Source organism: Euprymna scolopes, chromosome 44, assembly GCF_053919585.1.
Source record: "Euprymna scolopes isolate OS-2025 chromosome 44, ASM5391958v1, whole genome shotgun sequence".
Classification (NCBI taxonomy): domain Eukaryota; kingdom Metazoa; phylum Mollusca; class Cephalopoda; order Sepiida; family Sepiolidae; genus Euprymna; species Euprymna scolopes.
The window spans coordinates 17,923,393-17,936,935 of record NC_136525.1 but is presented as its reverse complement, the minus strand read 5'-3'; the positions used below and the strand labels follow the sequence as shown (position 1 = coordinate 17,936,935).

The window sequence follows — 13,543 nt, the reverse complement described above, 5'->3', positions numbered from 1 at the left end:
ACAACCCCCCACACACACACACTTTTTTTTTTTTTTACATAGGCATCACCACTTATCAAGGCCAAGAGGCCACGCGAGGATAAGGGTTAAAGATTCTACAGTAGAAATTGGACAATATAGTAATCGTTAGTAATGGAGATTTGGTGAATTTGTTAACTTATATGGAACGGCTCATCAAAAACTTGTTTATGTTAGACTTGAAGACAGCCATATTGTAGTTAGCTGGAAAGCAGAAAAATGGAAGACAATTCCATAGGCGTGCAGTTCTAAGAAAGAAGCTTTGTTCATGGAATCTACGCTTAGGTTTAGGCACAGATAAAGAGTGGGGAAAATTAGTGATGGTTTTTTCCTTCTTCCCATTTCCCCTTTTATCTCCCTTACTGGTTTCCTAACTTAAAATGTACCAAATATTAATACTGTAACCCTTTTCCCATTGCAAAACTCATGTTCTGCAGGCCAGGGAACAAAAACGATAAAATCCACTATAAAACAACCAAACCAAACACTACAAACTAGTGATTGAAGATACAAAGAGTTTGAAAATAAAAAACCTTCTACAAAATAATTGAATGCGACATGAATACTATTTCCAAAATAACTGGATTCGGCATTAAATAATCCGAAAGGGTTGATATGCCGTAAAACAAAACAATCAAATAAGAAAGTTCTTGTAGAATTTTAAATTGATTTCAAATGATGTATTTTGAAATAAGTTTTAGTTATAATACCTTTACTTTATATATCATTTTAAAGATCGTTTTTCACTCTAAATAACCGTGTAAATAACAATCGTTTTAAAAATTTTCTTTTCAGAATGTTGAATACAAGATGAAAAAAAAGCAAATTCGCAAAATTTTCTTATTTCAATTCAAGCTAGGCCCAAAAGCTGCTGAAACAACTCACGATATCAACAAAGCATTTGACCCAAGAACAACTACTGAATGCACTGCACGATAGTGGTTTAAGAAATTTCTTGCCAGCGACAAGAGTCTTAAAGACGATGAGCGTTGATCGGCTATCAGATGTTAACAATGATCAATTAAGAACCTTAATTGAAGCCAATCCATGCACAACTGTTTGAGAACTTGTTTCTGAATTTTATGCAACAAGAACGTTTCCTTTTTGTTTTTACAAAGGAGTCAGCACTTATCAAGGTCCAGAGGCCATTCGAGGATAAGGGTTAAAGAGTGTACAGTAGTCAATGGGACAATATAGTAGTTAGTGTAAATTTGGTAAATTGGATTACTTAAGTGGACAGCTCATAAAGAACTTGTTTACATTGGACTTGAAGACGGCCATATTGTAGTCAGCTGGAAAACAGGAAAATAGAAAAGAGTTCCACAGGCGTGCAGTTCTAAGAAAAAAACTTTGTTCATGGAATCTGATGTTTAGGTTTAGGCAAGATAGAAAAAAAGCAAATTTGCAAAATTTTCTTATTTCAATTCAAGCTAAGCTGAAAAGCTGCTGAAACAGCTCACGATACCAACAAAACGGTTGGCCTAGGAACCACTACTGAATGCACAGCACAATAGTAGATAAGGAAATTTTGTGGCAGCGACGAGTTTTGAAAAGGATGAGCATAGTGGTCGGTCATCGGATGTTGACAACGATCAATTAAGAGCCTTACTCAAAGTTAATCCACGCACAACTGTTTGAGTACTTGCTTCTGAATTAGATGTAACGTATACGACTTTCAACTACTTGAGATTGGAAAGACAAAAATCTTGATGAGTACCTCACGAATTGAATGACAACCAAAAGAAACGTTATAAAGTGCCATCTTCCCTTCTTCTATGCAACAAGAATAACCCGTTTTTCGACCAGGTTGTGTCTTGTGATAAAAAGTGGGTTCTTTACGACAACCAGTAACACTTGGCTCAGTGGTTAGACGCCAATGAAGCTCCATAACACTTCCTGAAGCCAGAGTTGCACCAAAAGAAGGTCATGCTGACTGTTTGGTGGTCTGCGACCAGTCTCAGCCATTATTTTTATCTTTTTATTTTTTTTTTTTAATGCAAGCAAAACCATCGTGGCACACAAGTATTGTCACAAATGGATGAAATGCATCGGGAACTTCGACAACAGCACCCAGCATTAGTCAACAGAAAAGGCTCAATTTTCCTCCACGACAATGCTCAACCGCACATTGCTAATCCAACCCTGCAGAAATTGAACGAATTGGGCTAAGAAACTCTGCCTCATCCGCCATACACTCTAGACCTCTTACCCATCGACTACCGCTTTTTCAAGCATCTTGACAACTTTTTACATGAGAAATACTTCAAAAACCTAAGCGATATCATAAACACCTTCAGCAACTTCATCGCCACCAGAACGCAAGATTTTCCCGTTACTGGTATAAATGCACTTGTTTTGCGTTGGCGAAAGTGTTGATTCTGTGTGTGCTTATTTTGATCAATAAATTTTTGTTTGAGTCAAGATATGTTCATCTGAATTTAAAGGTTAAAAATCACAAGAACTTGTCAATCTGATATATAAAAACACACACACAGTAATATATGTAGTAATAATAGCTAGTAATAAATAGTGATATATATAACTAGAAATAAAATGGGTTTAATTCCCAAAATTTGTACTAGAACTGTCCACGAGGACCCGTGGCATAGTGGTTAGAGTACTTGGAAAAATCACTTGTAAAAGTGACATTTTTCAAGAAGGTTCTGTTCTCAGTGTGGTCGGCTAAAAAATATAATTGTGAATTACTTAGGACCTCTATCCAGTGATGGCTGACGGAACAAGAGCATGCTACTCTATCAAGTAAATAGAATATTCTGTTCGAAATACTATCCAAATTGCCGAGTTCCAAAGAAACATTCCAGAGTTCGATAAGATACACCTGAAGAAGGTCAGAGGTTACATCGACTGAAACGTTGGGAAAATGACACTCAAGATGAGAATAGTAATCCGAAAAATTTAAATATGGATAACCAATCCTCATTTCAAAAATTTGAAGAACATATTGTAGAATAACAAAACGAAACAATGACCTATGATTGGAAAAGTATACCATAAAGAAGAATTGTCGGTGAACGATGGGAGAGTATAAGTAGTTATTTTTGAGTAAGTGAAAGTTACTTGCACTTCTAAGTATGACTGATTTTATTGAGTTCAGATCGGATATCTTGTGCTAAATACGTTTCTTTCAAACACAAATCGAATCGAAATGCTGAATTACATGCACTCCAAATGAAAAACTGAATTTTTTTTTCTTTCTTTCAGAATACCAATGAACCATGTCCGGATCCTGTAATTCAAGACGTTCGTTTGGGCCAGTATACACCGGTGCGAAACTGAATTAAAATTACCAATTTCTTAGCAACAAAATTAGTAAATTTTCTCTGTGCATACTTTTGTGCAATCACACCATCATGAAAAACTATATTTGGAATAGTCCGGAAGTCATATAGAGGGAGAAGAAGAGTTGTGTATTATTGGGAGAGGAATAGTCGGGAGGAATCGTGTGTTGTTGCGAGGGGGTAGGGTCCAGAAGAGTCGTGCGTTGGGAGCAGGGAACGGTCTGGAAGAGTTGTATACCGTTTTGGCATTTTACTTATTACATGACTGTCTCCATTTTATCTGCTGTGTTCAACTATGGCAGCACATATCATTCACGATTCTGATTGTGTGTTATGTGAAGAAAATGTTGGAAATAAAGTTCACGGAACATAGTAAAGTAAAAATAGCGAGCCTTTAGCTGCCATAGTTTTTTACATAGCATATAAAAAAAAAGAATTGAAACAAAAATTTTTCATTTCAATATGCAGCAATATTTTAAGAGTTGATAATTGGCATATATATGTGGAAGAACCTTGGCATATTTAGCAAATCCATACAATAAACCTATTTAAAAAAAATCTACAAAATATATATATATATATATATTGTAGATTTTAAGTTTTGCAAATATATATATATATGCAAAACTGTTAGCCTATTGAAAAATAAAAACAACGGTTCTTTGTTTTTCTCGTGGTTGTGTGATTGTATAAAATGCACTTTTTTTTCTTTTTTTTTTTTCTTTTTTCTTTCTTTTTTCTTTTTTTTCTTTCTTTTTTCTTTCTTTTTTCTTTCTTTTTTCTTTCTTTTTTCTTTCTTTTTCTTTCTTTTTCTTTCTTTTTTCTTTCTTTTTTCTTTCTTTTTTTTCTTCTTTTTTTTTTCTTTTTTTTTTTTTTTTTTTTTGACCAAGCTCTTTCATACTATTTTTTTACTATTAAAATTTTCCTGGATTTGACGGGGGTGTGTGTGGTTAATGATTATGATAGTTTAAAATAAAAAAATAAAAAAAAAAATAAAAAAAAGCTGCACAACACTGTATTCAAGGCATGCAAATGGCATGCAAGAGAAACTCGCGCAACACGTTCAATTAACTAGTTTGCGCAGGTAGTTTGTATTTGCAACATAAACTCGAGTCCAAACAAATATTTAGTCATACAACTGACTGCATTGTATGTTGGAACACTAGTTCAGACAGTCGTAAAGTGATGTTTATCTGTAGCGTGTGGTTGCAAAGAATGGGATTTGGAGAGGGACATTATATTTAAATATTATTCACTAATAAAAAGTTGTAAAAAACCATAATCAAATAAAAAGTGAATTAAAAAAATAAATAAATAAATAAAAAGAAAAGGAAAAATAAAAAAAAATTGGCATCGTATAAATAATACAGACTGAGGCAATTTTTGTTGCTGCCATGTAAATGGAGTTATTATTCCTTGTGTTTATGAACATGCACCCTCCGTTTAATATTATGCTTAGCTAGTGTTCAATCTGTTCCCTGTCTTTATAAATTTTGTATGTGCAGGATTCACTCCTAAACTAATTAAACTAACAGATCAGGCTATCTGAAGGTACTGGCTTTCTGACTTAAAATGCACCGAACATTGATGTTGTTTTTCTCCTTTCTCTTTGAAAAACTCAAAATATCTTCTGCAAAGTTAGAAGCAAAATCAATTTTCCCCTACAAAACAACCTGTATTCAAGATATATAATGTATTTGAGATATATAATGTATTTGAGATATATAATGTATTTGAGATATATAATGTATTTGAGATATATAATGTATTTGAGATATATAATGTATTTGAGATATATAATGTATTTGAGATATATAATGTATTTGAGATATATAATGTATTTGAGATATATAATGTATTTGAGATATATAATGTATTTGAGATATATAATGTATTTGAGATATATAATGTATTTGAGATATATAATGTATTTGAGATATATAATGTATTTGAGATATATAATGTATTTGAGATATATAATGTATTTGAGATATATAATGTATTTGAGATATATAATGTATTTGAGATATATAATGTATTTGAGATATAAAGAACTTGAAGCCTGAGAACTACAGGGTGACCCAAAAAAACGTGCCCCAACTCTAATTAGACCCAGTTTCTTAGTGTTTTGTCCGAATGAAATGAAACTTTGGTCATAACTAGTGTATTATATTCAAAACATCACATCAAAACACTAGGGTCTTGGGCCTTTTTTTCTCCGTTCTACAGCATATGTTCTAGATGGCCTCCATTTAGATTCTGTTTTTTGAATTTCACCCTGTATTTCCAAAATTATTGGATTCAAGATTAAATAATCTGAAAAGGGTTGATATACCATAAAACAAAACGATCAAACCTAAACTAATTAACTGATCATTATGAATTTTGGAAACACTGTTGTTAAGTGTAAACGATTTAGATATGGTCTATATTTTAATTTAATTTAGTTTTATGTAAAAATGCAGATGGCTGCAATTTTTTTGTGAAATTTTAACTGTAGGTAGACGTCAATTAATAAAATATTCTCCACATTTTTTTTTTTTTTTTTTTTCTCCTTTGGAGTATTTTAAAAGGTTTTTAAGGAGCATAGTATGGGCACAACTGTGGCCTTCATAAAGAAAAGGCCTTTCCATTGAGTCTTGTTTTTCTGATGACATCACAGTTGTTGGTGCTAAATGTTACCTAATGAGACTTTGAAATATACCTTAAATGAACTGCTATTTTTAGGGAATTAATATAGGTTTTCTAATTTTTGTTCCGATTGACTCTTATGATTCAGATCGCAGTATTGAAAAAAAAAAAAAAATTCTGCTCGTAAATACTTTAAATTCTGTTAAATCATTTTTGTTGTAAGAAAAATACCAATATTACTAAGTAGTAGTAAAAGAAATTAAAACTACATTATCAGATTTTTTCGGCCTTTTGGTCAAGATCAAAGTGTAATATCTGTTCTTCAGATGCTGCACTTCCATTTCTTGTTCTCTTTCGGTGGAGGAGAAATCCTTCACGACTGAGACAATTTTTATTTTTGTACCTTTTCTCTACATTAAAAAACGACCCTAGTGTCTAACTCTGTCCCGTGGGGAGGCATAGTAAATAGGTACACTATAATAGTGAAATTGGAAATTTTTTCATATTGAATTTCAAGGCAAACCAATGGTCTTTACTTAATTGTCATGTCACAGTAATGACTATATCAAAAAGTTACAAAAAAAAACGATAAGATAGAAAAAAAATTATTAAAGAAAATACTTTTGTAAAAAATTTAGGAAAATAAGTTTAACAAAGAATACAGAAGAGTTCCAAGGGGAAGTAACTAACATGTAACTATTGCCAATTTTTTAATAAATTGAGCGTTAAAACGAGTTACTTGCCTTGTTTTGAGTATAACAGTTACTTCCCTTATGTCGTATGTTCTCAAAATCATGACAATGGTTTTTATAAATTGAAAACTTTTTCTTTTTTTTTTTTTTTTTTTAAATAATGCGGTAATATTTAAGTACTTCTGATATGACAATTAAATAGATATTAATTTTAGTTGAAATTGATAAAAGTCAGATACCATTTTTTTTTTTTTTTTCCAAATTTTGTTATTAAAGTGTAGTTGCAACGTTTTTTTGTTTTTTTTTGGGGGGGGGAGTCTGCACTAGTAACTTTGTATTGAAATTGTTTGACTTTCATTTGTTTTATTTTTAAGTAACTTACTGTATATACTTGTGTATAAGAATTTCTGGGAGACAAATTAAGGTTATTTTTGGGGGGGTCGACTTCTACATATGTTTTTGGAAATGTTAAAGAGCGACTCAGCGCTCGATCATAACATAGAAAACGCCATTTTGTTTGTGCACTTGGTATATACCTGTAATCCTAGTAATTAATCGCACTCCTTCTGAACCCCACTGCAGTGTTTGCCAGCATGTAAACAATTGCGTGGTTTTTCAGCGGGAGACTTAATCATGATTGAAATAGCTCTTGCAATGGTCACTCTCTAGATGTGGCTATAGGCCTAAATTTGATATGATGTATTCGGTTATATGACGGGGTTTTAGTATTTGTCTTTTCTTTTTTTTTTTCTTTTCTTTTTTCTAGTAGGTTAGAAAATGTTTTTATATGTCGTTATCTCCTGAGTTCAACAAGTTTTAACGATTTAATGACAACTATTTAATGAAACCATTTGATGGCACTTAACGCATGCGTTCACATTATTACGGTATATTGCAACTCGTGCAACGTATGCATTTACGTTATGGTATGCGACATAAATTATGTCTAAAAACAGTAACTGCGCCTGGAATCTACATTTCATTGATCAAAATGTCTGATTAGCAACATTTGCGCTCGTTGCATGTAAGTGTGCAGCGGGTTGGTTCTATATATGAAAATCGAATAGACCAAACTCACGTAAATGCACATATTATCACTCACGAATGCCAAGAAACAAATTGTAATATATCTTACAAAAAACATCAAAAAAGAAATTATCTTTGCAAGAAAACGCCATGAGACGGACCATTTAACTTGTCTAGAATCTACAGTCAACTTATACACAGGTAATACCTAAAATGACACCATTTTTGGTTTTAAAATGCACGTCAACTTATACACAAGATCGACTTGTACACAAATATATATGGTATTTCTTTTTTTTTTTTTTTTTTTTTTTTTTAATTTTATTTTAAAGTAATTGGTTTATCATTCTCTTTCAATTCAAAGTAACTTTTTTATTAACTGTCAACATGTTCGTTTTTTGGTCCCCCGCCCAAATCCCTACATAGTACCCCAGTAACTTATGTCCCTGATAGTAGCCCCCTACACCAAAATGGCAATGTGCCTTGTTTGGGGTGAAAATGTAATAAAAAGAAGAAAAAAGAAAACCAGTTTTCATCAAACGGAAATGGAATCCTGTCGTCTTTTCTAAAGCAACAATTCTGTATTGATAAAAATATATTTTAATATAGAAAAAAAAAATTTCTATTTTTCTAAAAAGAAAATAAATATTTCATAAAATATTTTTTATAATACTAAAACAAAATCATAACAGTGAAACAATAACATTATTTTTTATGAAACTAAAAAAAAATTTTTTTAGTTGCGTGCAAGCGACTCTATAAGTCACTCCGTCGGTCGGTCTGTCCGTAACACTTTTGTGTTTGGCCTTTTTGGTCTGTTGTTAATAAATGCTGTTCTTAGCTTTTTTAAGCTTTTCCTGGCCTTTTGGCTAAGATCAAAGTGTAGTATCTGTCCTTACTACATGCTGTACTTATGTTTGTAACTTTGTGATATGAAGTGGGGGATCACTTTTCTGTATTTTTTTAATGTAAAATGATCACCCACTTTACAACCAGTCAGTCTCAAAGCCATTCAAGTCATTCTTAAGGTCATTCAATTCATCATTAAAGTCATTCTAAGTCATTTACTTTTTATTTATTTAAGTCATTTCAGCCCATTTTTTTTGGTCATTTTAGTTTATCTTTAAGAATTTCATGTCAATCCTACATTCACGCATTCATTCATTACACGAGAACAGGCGACTAATGGCTATCGGCCTTGTTGTAAAAGATATTTTTAAAAAATGTGTATAGAACCATTACATTTTCTTTTTTATGATGATTTGAAAACTTATTTTCAACTAAATCAGGAAGTCTGGTTTAGCAAGAGGAACATTTATATATCCATGCAAAGTTTTTATCTGGCGTAGTTTGGTGTGAGCTTTGAGTTGCCTGTTTTTCTGCATCACCAAACCTTCTTTCCAACCTGTAAGGGATGGGGCTGACTTGATTTTCAAAATATTTTCCATTCCTTTCTAAATTGTAAATTTGAAAAGGAAAAACAAATCTTAGCCCTCACCCTCCATAAAATTGCTCGGCGAATTGATTTGTTCTTTTTATTTCCTTATGTTATTTTAAAGATAAATGATCTTGTATCAAATCACCAAAATATTAATATTTATTGATTTTATAAATTTGTCTGAATGAATGTTATTCGTTTATATCAATGTTGTTGTTTTATACAGGGTGGCCCAAAAAAAACGGGCCCCAACTCTAATTAGGCCCTGTTTCTTAGTGTTTTGTCCGAATGAAATGAAACTTTGATCATAACTAGTTTATTATATTCAAAACATCACATCAAAACACTAGGGCCTTTGGCCTTTTTTTTCTCCGTTCTACAGCATATGTTCTAGATGGCTTCCATTTTGTTTGTTTTTTTTTTTTTTGGTCACCCTGTATGAATGAATGTTGTTGTTTTGTATGAATGAATGTTGTTTTGTATGAATGAATGTTGTTCATAACAAATTTCTTAAATGTTAATTTAAAATATCAAATTTTGTGAAGTTTCTGGAGCAAAAGGTAGATTCGTAACTGGGTTCGAATCAGGAATTGTCACCTCCTACACTGATGATTGCAAAAGCATGAAACACAAGTGTCTGTAGGTATAAAGAAATAATTATTATTTTATCATAATTATCAAGTTCCTTCAAGAATACCTAAGGATGGACTCTGTCTGTGGGATTATAACTAAAGCCTTTATATAACGACCAAGACTTCTGCTTGTGTGAACACTTTAGATTATTAAAATATATTCGCTTAATTCGCTTCATTCTCGCAGCAATTGTTTGGTGGCCCCGAGGTAGTTTTAGCAAATGGAGCAAAGGGTGGCTTTGTGGCTGGGTTCCAATCTCATGACCGACAGGAATTATCACCTACACTGATGATTGTGTGAGCATAAAACACTAGTGTTTGTAGGCATAAAAAATAATTATAATTAACAGGGAGATTATTATCTTGTGCTCAATATATAATAGTGATTTCAAGTTTAAAAAAAAAAAAAAAATATGACTTGGGTACCATCAGCTAGAATCAAAACCAAAACATTTATTTTTCTATCAGATGACCTTAGGACACATCGATATTAAAACTTTAAGTTAATGCACTGGAACATTAATTCCATATGAGATACATAGAGATCAGTTTACTTCGTGTTAGGATGGCCTGATAAACCCCCATACAGGGAAACCGAAGATGATGTCTAATTTCTTTCTTTTCTGTAATCAAATCTATCCTGAATTATTTTTTCGTTAGACCACAAATTTGCCGACTATAACCAGACACGGAGGGGTAAAACTCCCCCCAAAAACAGGCGTATCAGTTATAGTCAGCTAACGTACTGTCTAACTTCCTGTGTGTCTGCTACAGAAAGCGATGACAAGGCAAATCGGTTTGTTTTTTGTTTTTTTGTTTTTTAACCTATATTTCCCCTTTGTATGTACTCTTTTGCTTTGTTTTTTTTTTTTATTTAATCATTGAAAAGTTTTTTTTGTTCTTGTTTTAATCAAGACTTATTAAAATTAGTTTTAAAAAAATTTTTTTTTTTTTCATTATTGAAAACACTTTTTCACTTTTTTTTTTTTTTTTTTTTTTTTTTTTTTTTTTATTCCATAATATCGTTTTATTATATTTTATTTCAATTGATTGCTTTACAATAGAAATACTGAAGCCCAATTTGCCTTGTCACCATTTCCGGTAGCAGATGCACCGGAAGTTAGGAAGTACGTTGGCTGACTAATACGACCTCATCTATAGACTGAATTGCAACTAACGTTGGAACGATTAATCTGAATCGAGGAATAAAAATATAAAAAAGCGGAACTTTTTGGGGTATTCAAATCAGAAAAATTTTTGATATCCAAAGCGATTTTCTTTGTTTTTGTTTGGAACTAATTTTTCATGACTCGTGAAATGCTAAATATTTGATTTTTAAGCGACCAGTAAAACCAAAATCTATAGGTCATATTCATAAGTATATTTTTACATTTTAAAAAATATATGTACATATCAAATGGATTTTTTGAGGTAATCTGACACCTTGCTTTTTCAAAAAACAAACTATATTTAGAAATTTTTAAATCAGAATAGGGAATTCAGCACAGAATCAGTAATTGTATCTGAGGGTTCCATAACATTATTTTTATTATGGATGTTAGCAACCTTTACATTTGAGTTTAGAAAAGAAATTTTATTTTTGTATTTACTTTTTTGTTTTTATTTTATATTTTGAATTTTTTGTTTTTATTTCGTTATTTTATTTTGAATTTTTTGTTTTTATTTTTATTTTTTGTTTTTATTTTTATTTTGTTTTTATTTTGAATTTTTTGTTTTAATTTCGTTATAAAAGATTTTTACCAATTTTGTGTGTTTAAAAGATTTTGACAAGAATCCAATATCACCTGCCAGTGAGGTACCCTATATAGAGGGATTAACCTCCAAAAAAGAGGCCCCCTGTTAGCCATGGATGAATGGGATCCTAGTGGCTTAGTAATTCTTCCATTTTTACCTGAGCACAGGATTTGTAGAGGCCGGATCCAATCAACTGATTGTTCCCTAATATTTATACGGTCATCCCTAACCATATTATTATCCAACCTGAGTTTTCAACATTTTATTTCTCCTTTTTATTTGGGGTGGAAAGGTGGGGCAATTTGCTTTTTAGATTAATATGAGCATCTGTTATAAAGGAGTCTTGTACCTTGGGGACCTAATTTCACCCACCCAAAAACAAGGCCACCTGTAGGCCATGGTTGGTGACCTATGATGTTTTAGGACAGGATTCTAAAGGTTTAGCTTCTTTTTTTTTTTTTTTTTTCCCCCACTTCGATCCTTACTTCAGTGAGCCGGCAGATCAATGAGATCCAATCTGATCAATCGGCTGACCCTGTCATGCATTGATATGTATAAGTTCAACCATAAAATTCAGTCTGATTTATCAAAAACTCAAAACTTTATTTCTCCTTTTTATTTTTTTTTTTCCCAAATAGTGTTTAGAGTACGGTGGCTGAGGATGAATCGTGTTTGGAACAAAGAAGATTACCAATGCCAACGAGTAATTTTTACAAAGGGTAATGTGTTCTGCAAGTAATGTCGCATCTCACTCTGTAAAATTCTCTTCTATGAGCAAGGTATTCTTGGAATCTAAATAATTATAGAATTTAATTTGACAACTTTATTTGGCATTAAATGCAGTTAAAATATGAAAAATAATTTAATCAAATCTTTTAGATAAATGTTTTTTTTTTTTTTTTTTTTTTTTTTTCCTGGAAATTTGAATGGAAAAATTAAATTTGCCAATAAAGTTAGTTTCCTTTTTCTTTTTTTTTTTTTTTTTCTTTTTGTCTTTACTGTTTATTTTTCCTGTTATTTTTCCTGTTATTTTTTTTCATTTGGTTTGTTTTTCCTTTTTTTCTTTTGTTTTTTTTTTCTTTTGTTTTCCTTTTGACGATACAAGATTGTTATTACATAAAATAAATGCCAAATAACGACTATCAGTTAACGTATAAAATTATGATGATCCTAAGTTAACTAGTAATAGCAGAGCATTATAATGATGGAAGAACCGAGAAGAATCGGGTTGGATTAAAAGTCAAACCAACTCTAGCACCAAAAATAAAAGTAACCGTTATTCTGGGCATTCTTTAGTCGGTCCAGACCTGCTGAACGATCTTGTGACTCCGTTAGCAACAAATAGTAACGTAGGAAAAAAAACAAAAACTTTAGAATACAACAAAAAATCGATGCTAATAGCTTAGCGATCGAGACGAAAGGGATAATTACCGGATCAAAAAGAATTGAAACCATGAATTTCCAAACAGAAATAAATCCGATATAGAATCGGTGAGTGTAAATGTTTTACGAGCTTACATCCTGCATAAAAACCTCCTCAGGAAAATGTTTGTTTTTTGAATTGAAGTTTGCTTAAGAAAGATTGTGTTGTGTGTGTGTGAGGGGGGGAATGCAAAAATAACTCATTAATGACAATTACATCTTGTTGAAATGTAAAATTTTGTTTATGATAAAATCTCATGATTTATTCGTGTTAAAAAATAAACCATTGAAGTGAAGCGTAATAAAATGTGTATCACGATTTTAATACCTTCCGTCTTGTTTTGGAAAATGTGTAAATTTCAGTCAAATAAAAATGACATTGATTATAATCATTCTTGATCCAAAATGGATGAAATCAATTTCATAATTTGAAATTTGTTTAGTCATATAGATATATATAAATAAATATAATATATAGATATGCATTATCACCTGTTGAAAATAACTGGGAACAGCAATTGAAATTAAATCTTCATTTGAAAATTTTGTGCTCAAGAACGAATTGAATACCTTAAGAGCCATTTTTTTTTTTTTTTTTTTTTTTTTTTTTTTTTTTTTTTAAGAAAATAA

The 13,543-nt window shown here is 31.4% G+C and overlaps 1 protein-coding gene and 1 pseudogene across 3 annotated transcripts in view; both read left to right on the top strand.

The window, feature by feature from the left end:
• LOC145268718 (COP9 signalosome complex subunit 1-like) overlaps positions 1-12,458 on the top strand; it is an 87,984-nt gene extending 75,526 nt beyond the window's left edge. For all 3 annotated transcript variants that reach the window (XM_080124266.1, XM_080124267.1, XM_080124268.1), the window contains exons 14-15: positions 3,241-3,303; positions 12,130-12,458. In XM_080124266.1, the coding sequence (XP_079980392.1) occupies positions 3,241-3,303; positions 12,130-12,150 (84 nt within the window). In that variant the 3' untranslated portion in view covers positions 12,151-12,458. The remainder of the gene's footprint in view (positions 1-3,240; positions 3,304-12,129) is intronic.
• On the top strand, positions 8,516-8,652 carry LOC145268943 (U2 spliceosomal RNA; annotated as a pseudogene).
• Positions 12,459-13,543: the final 1,085 nt, after the last annotated feature.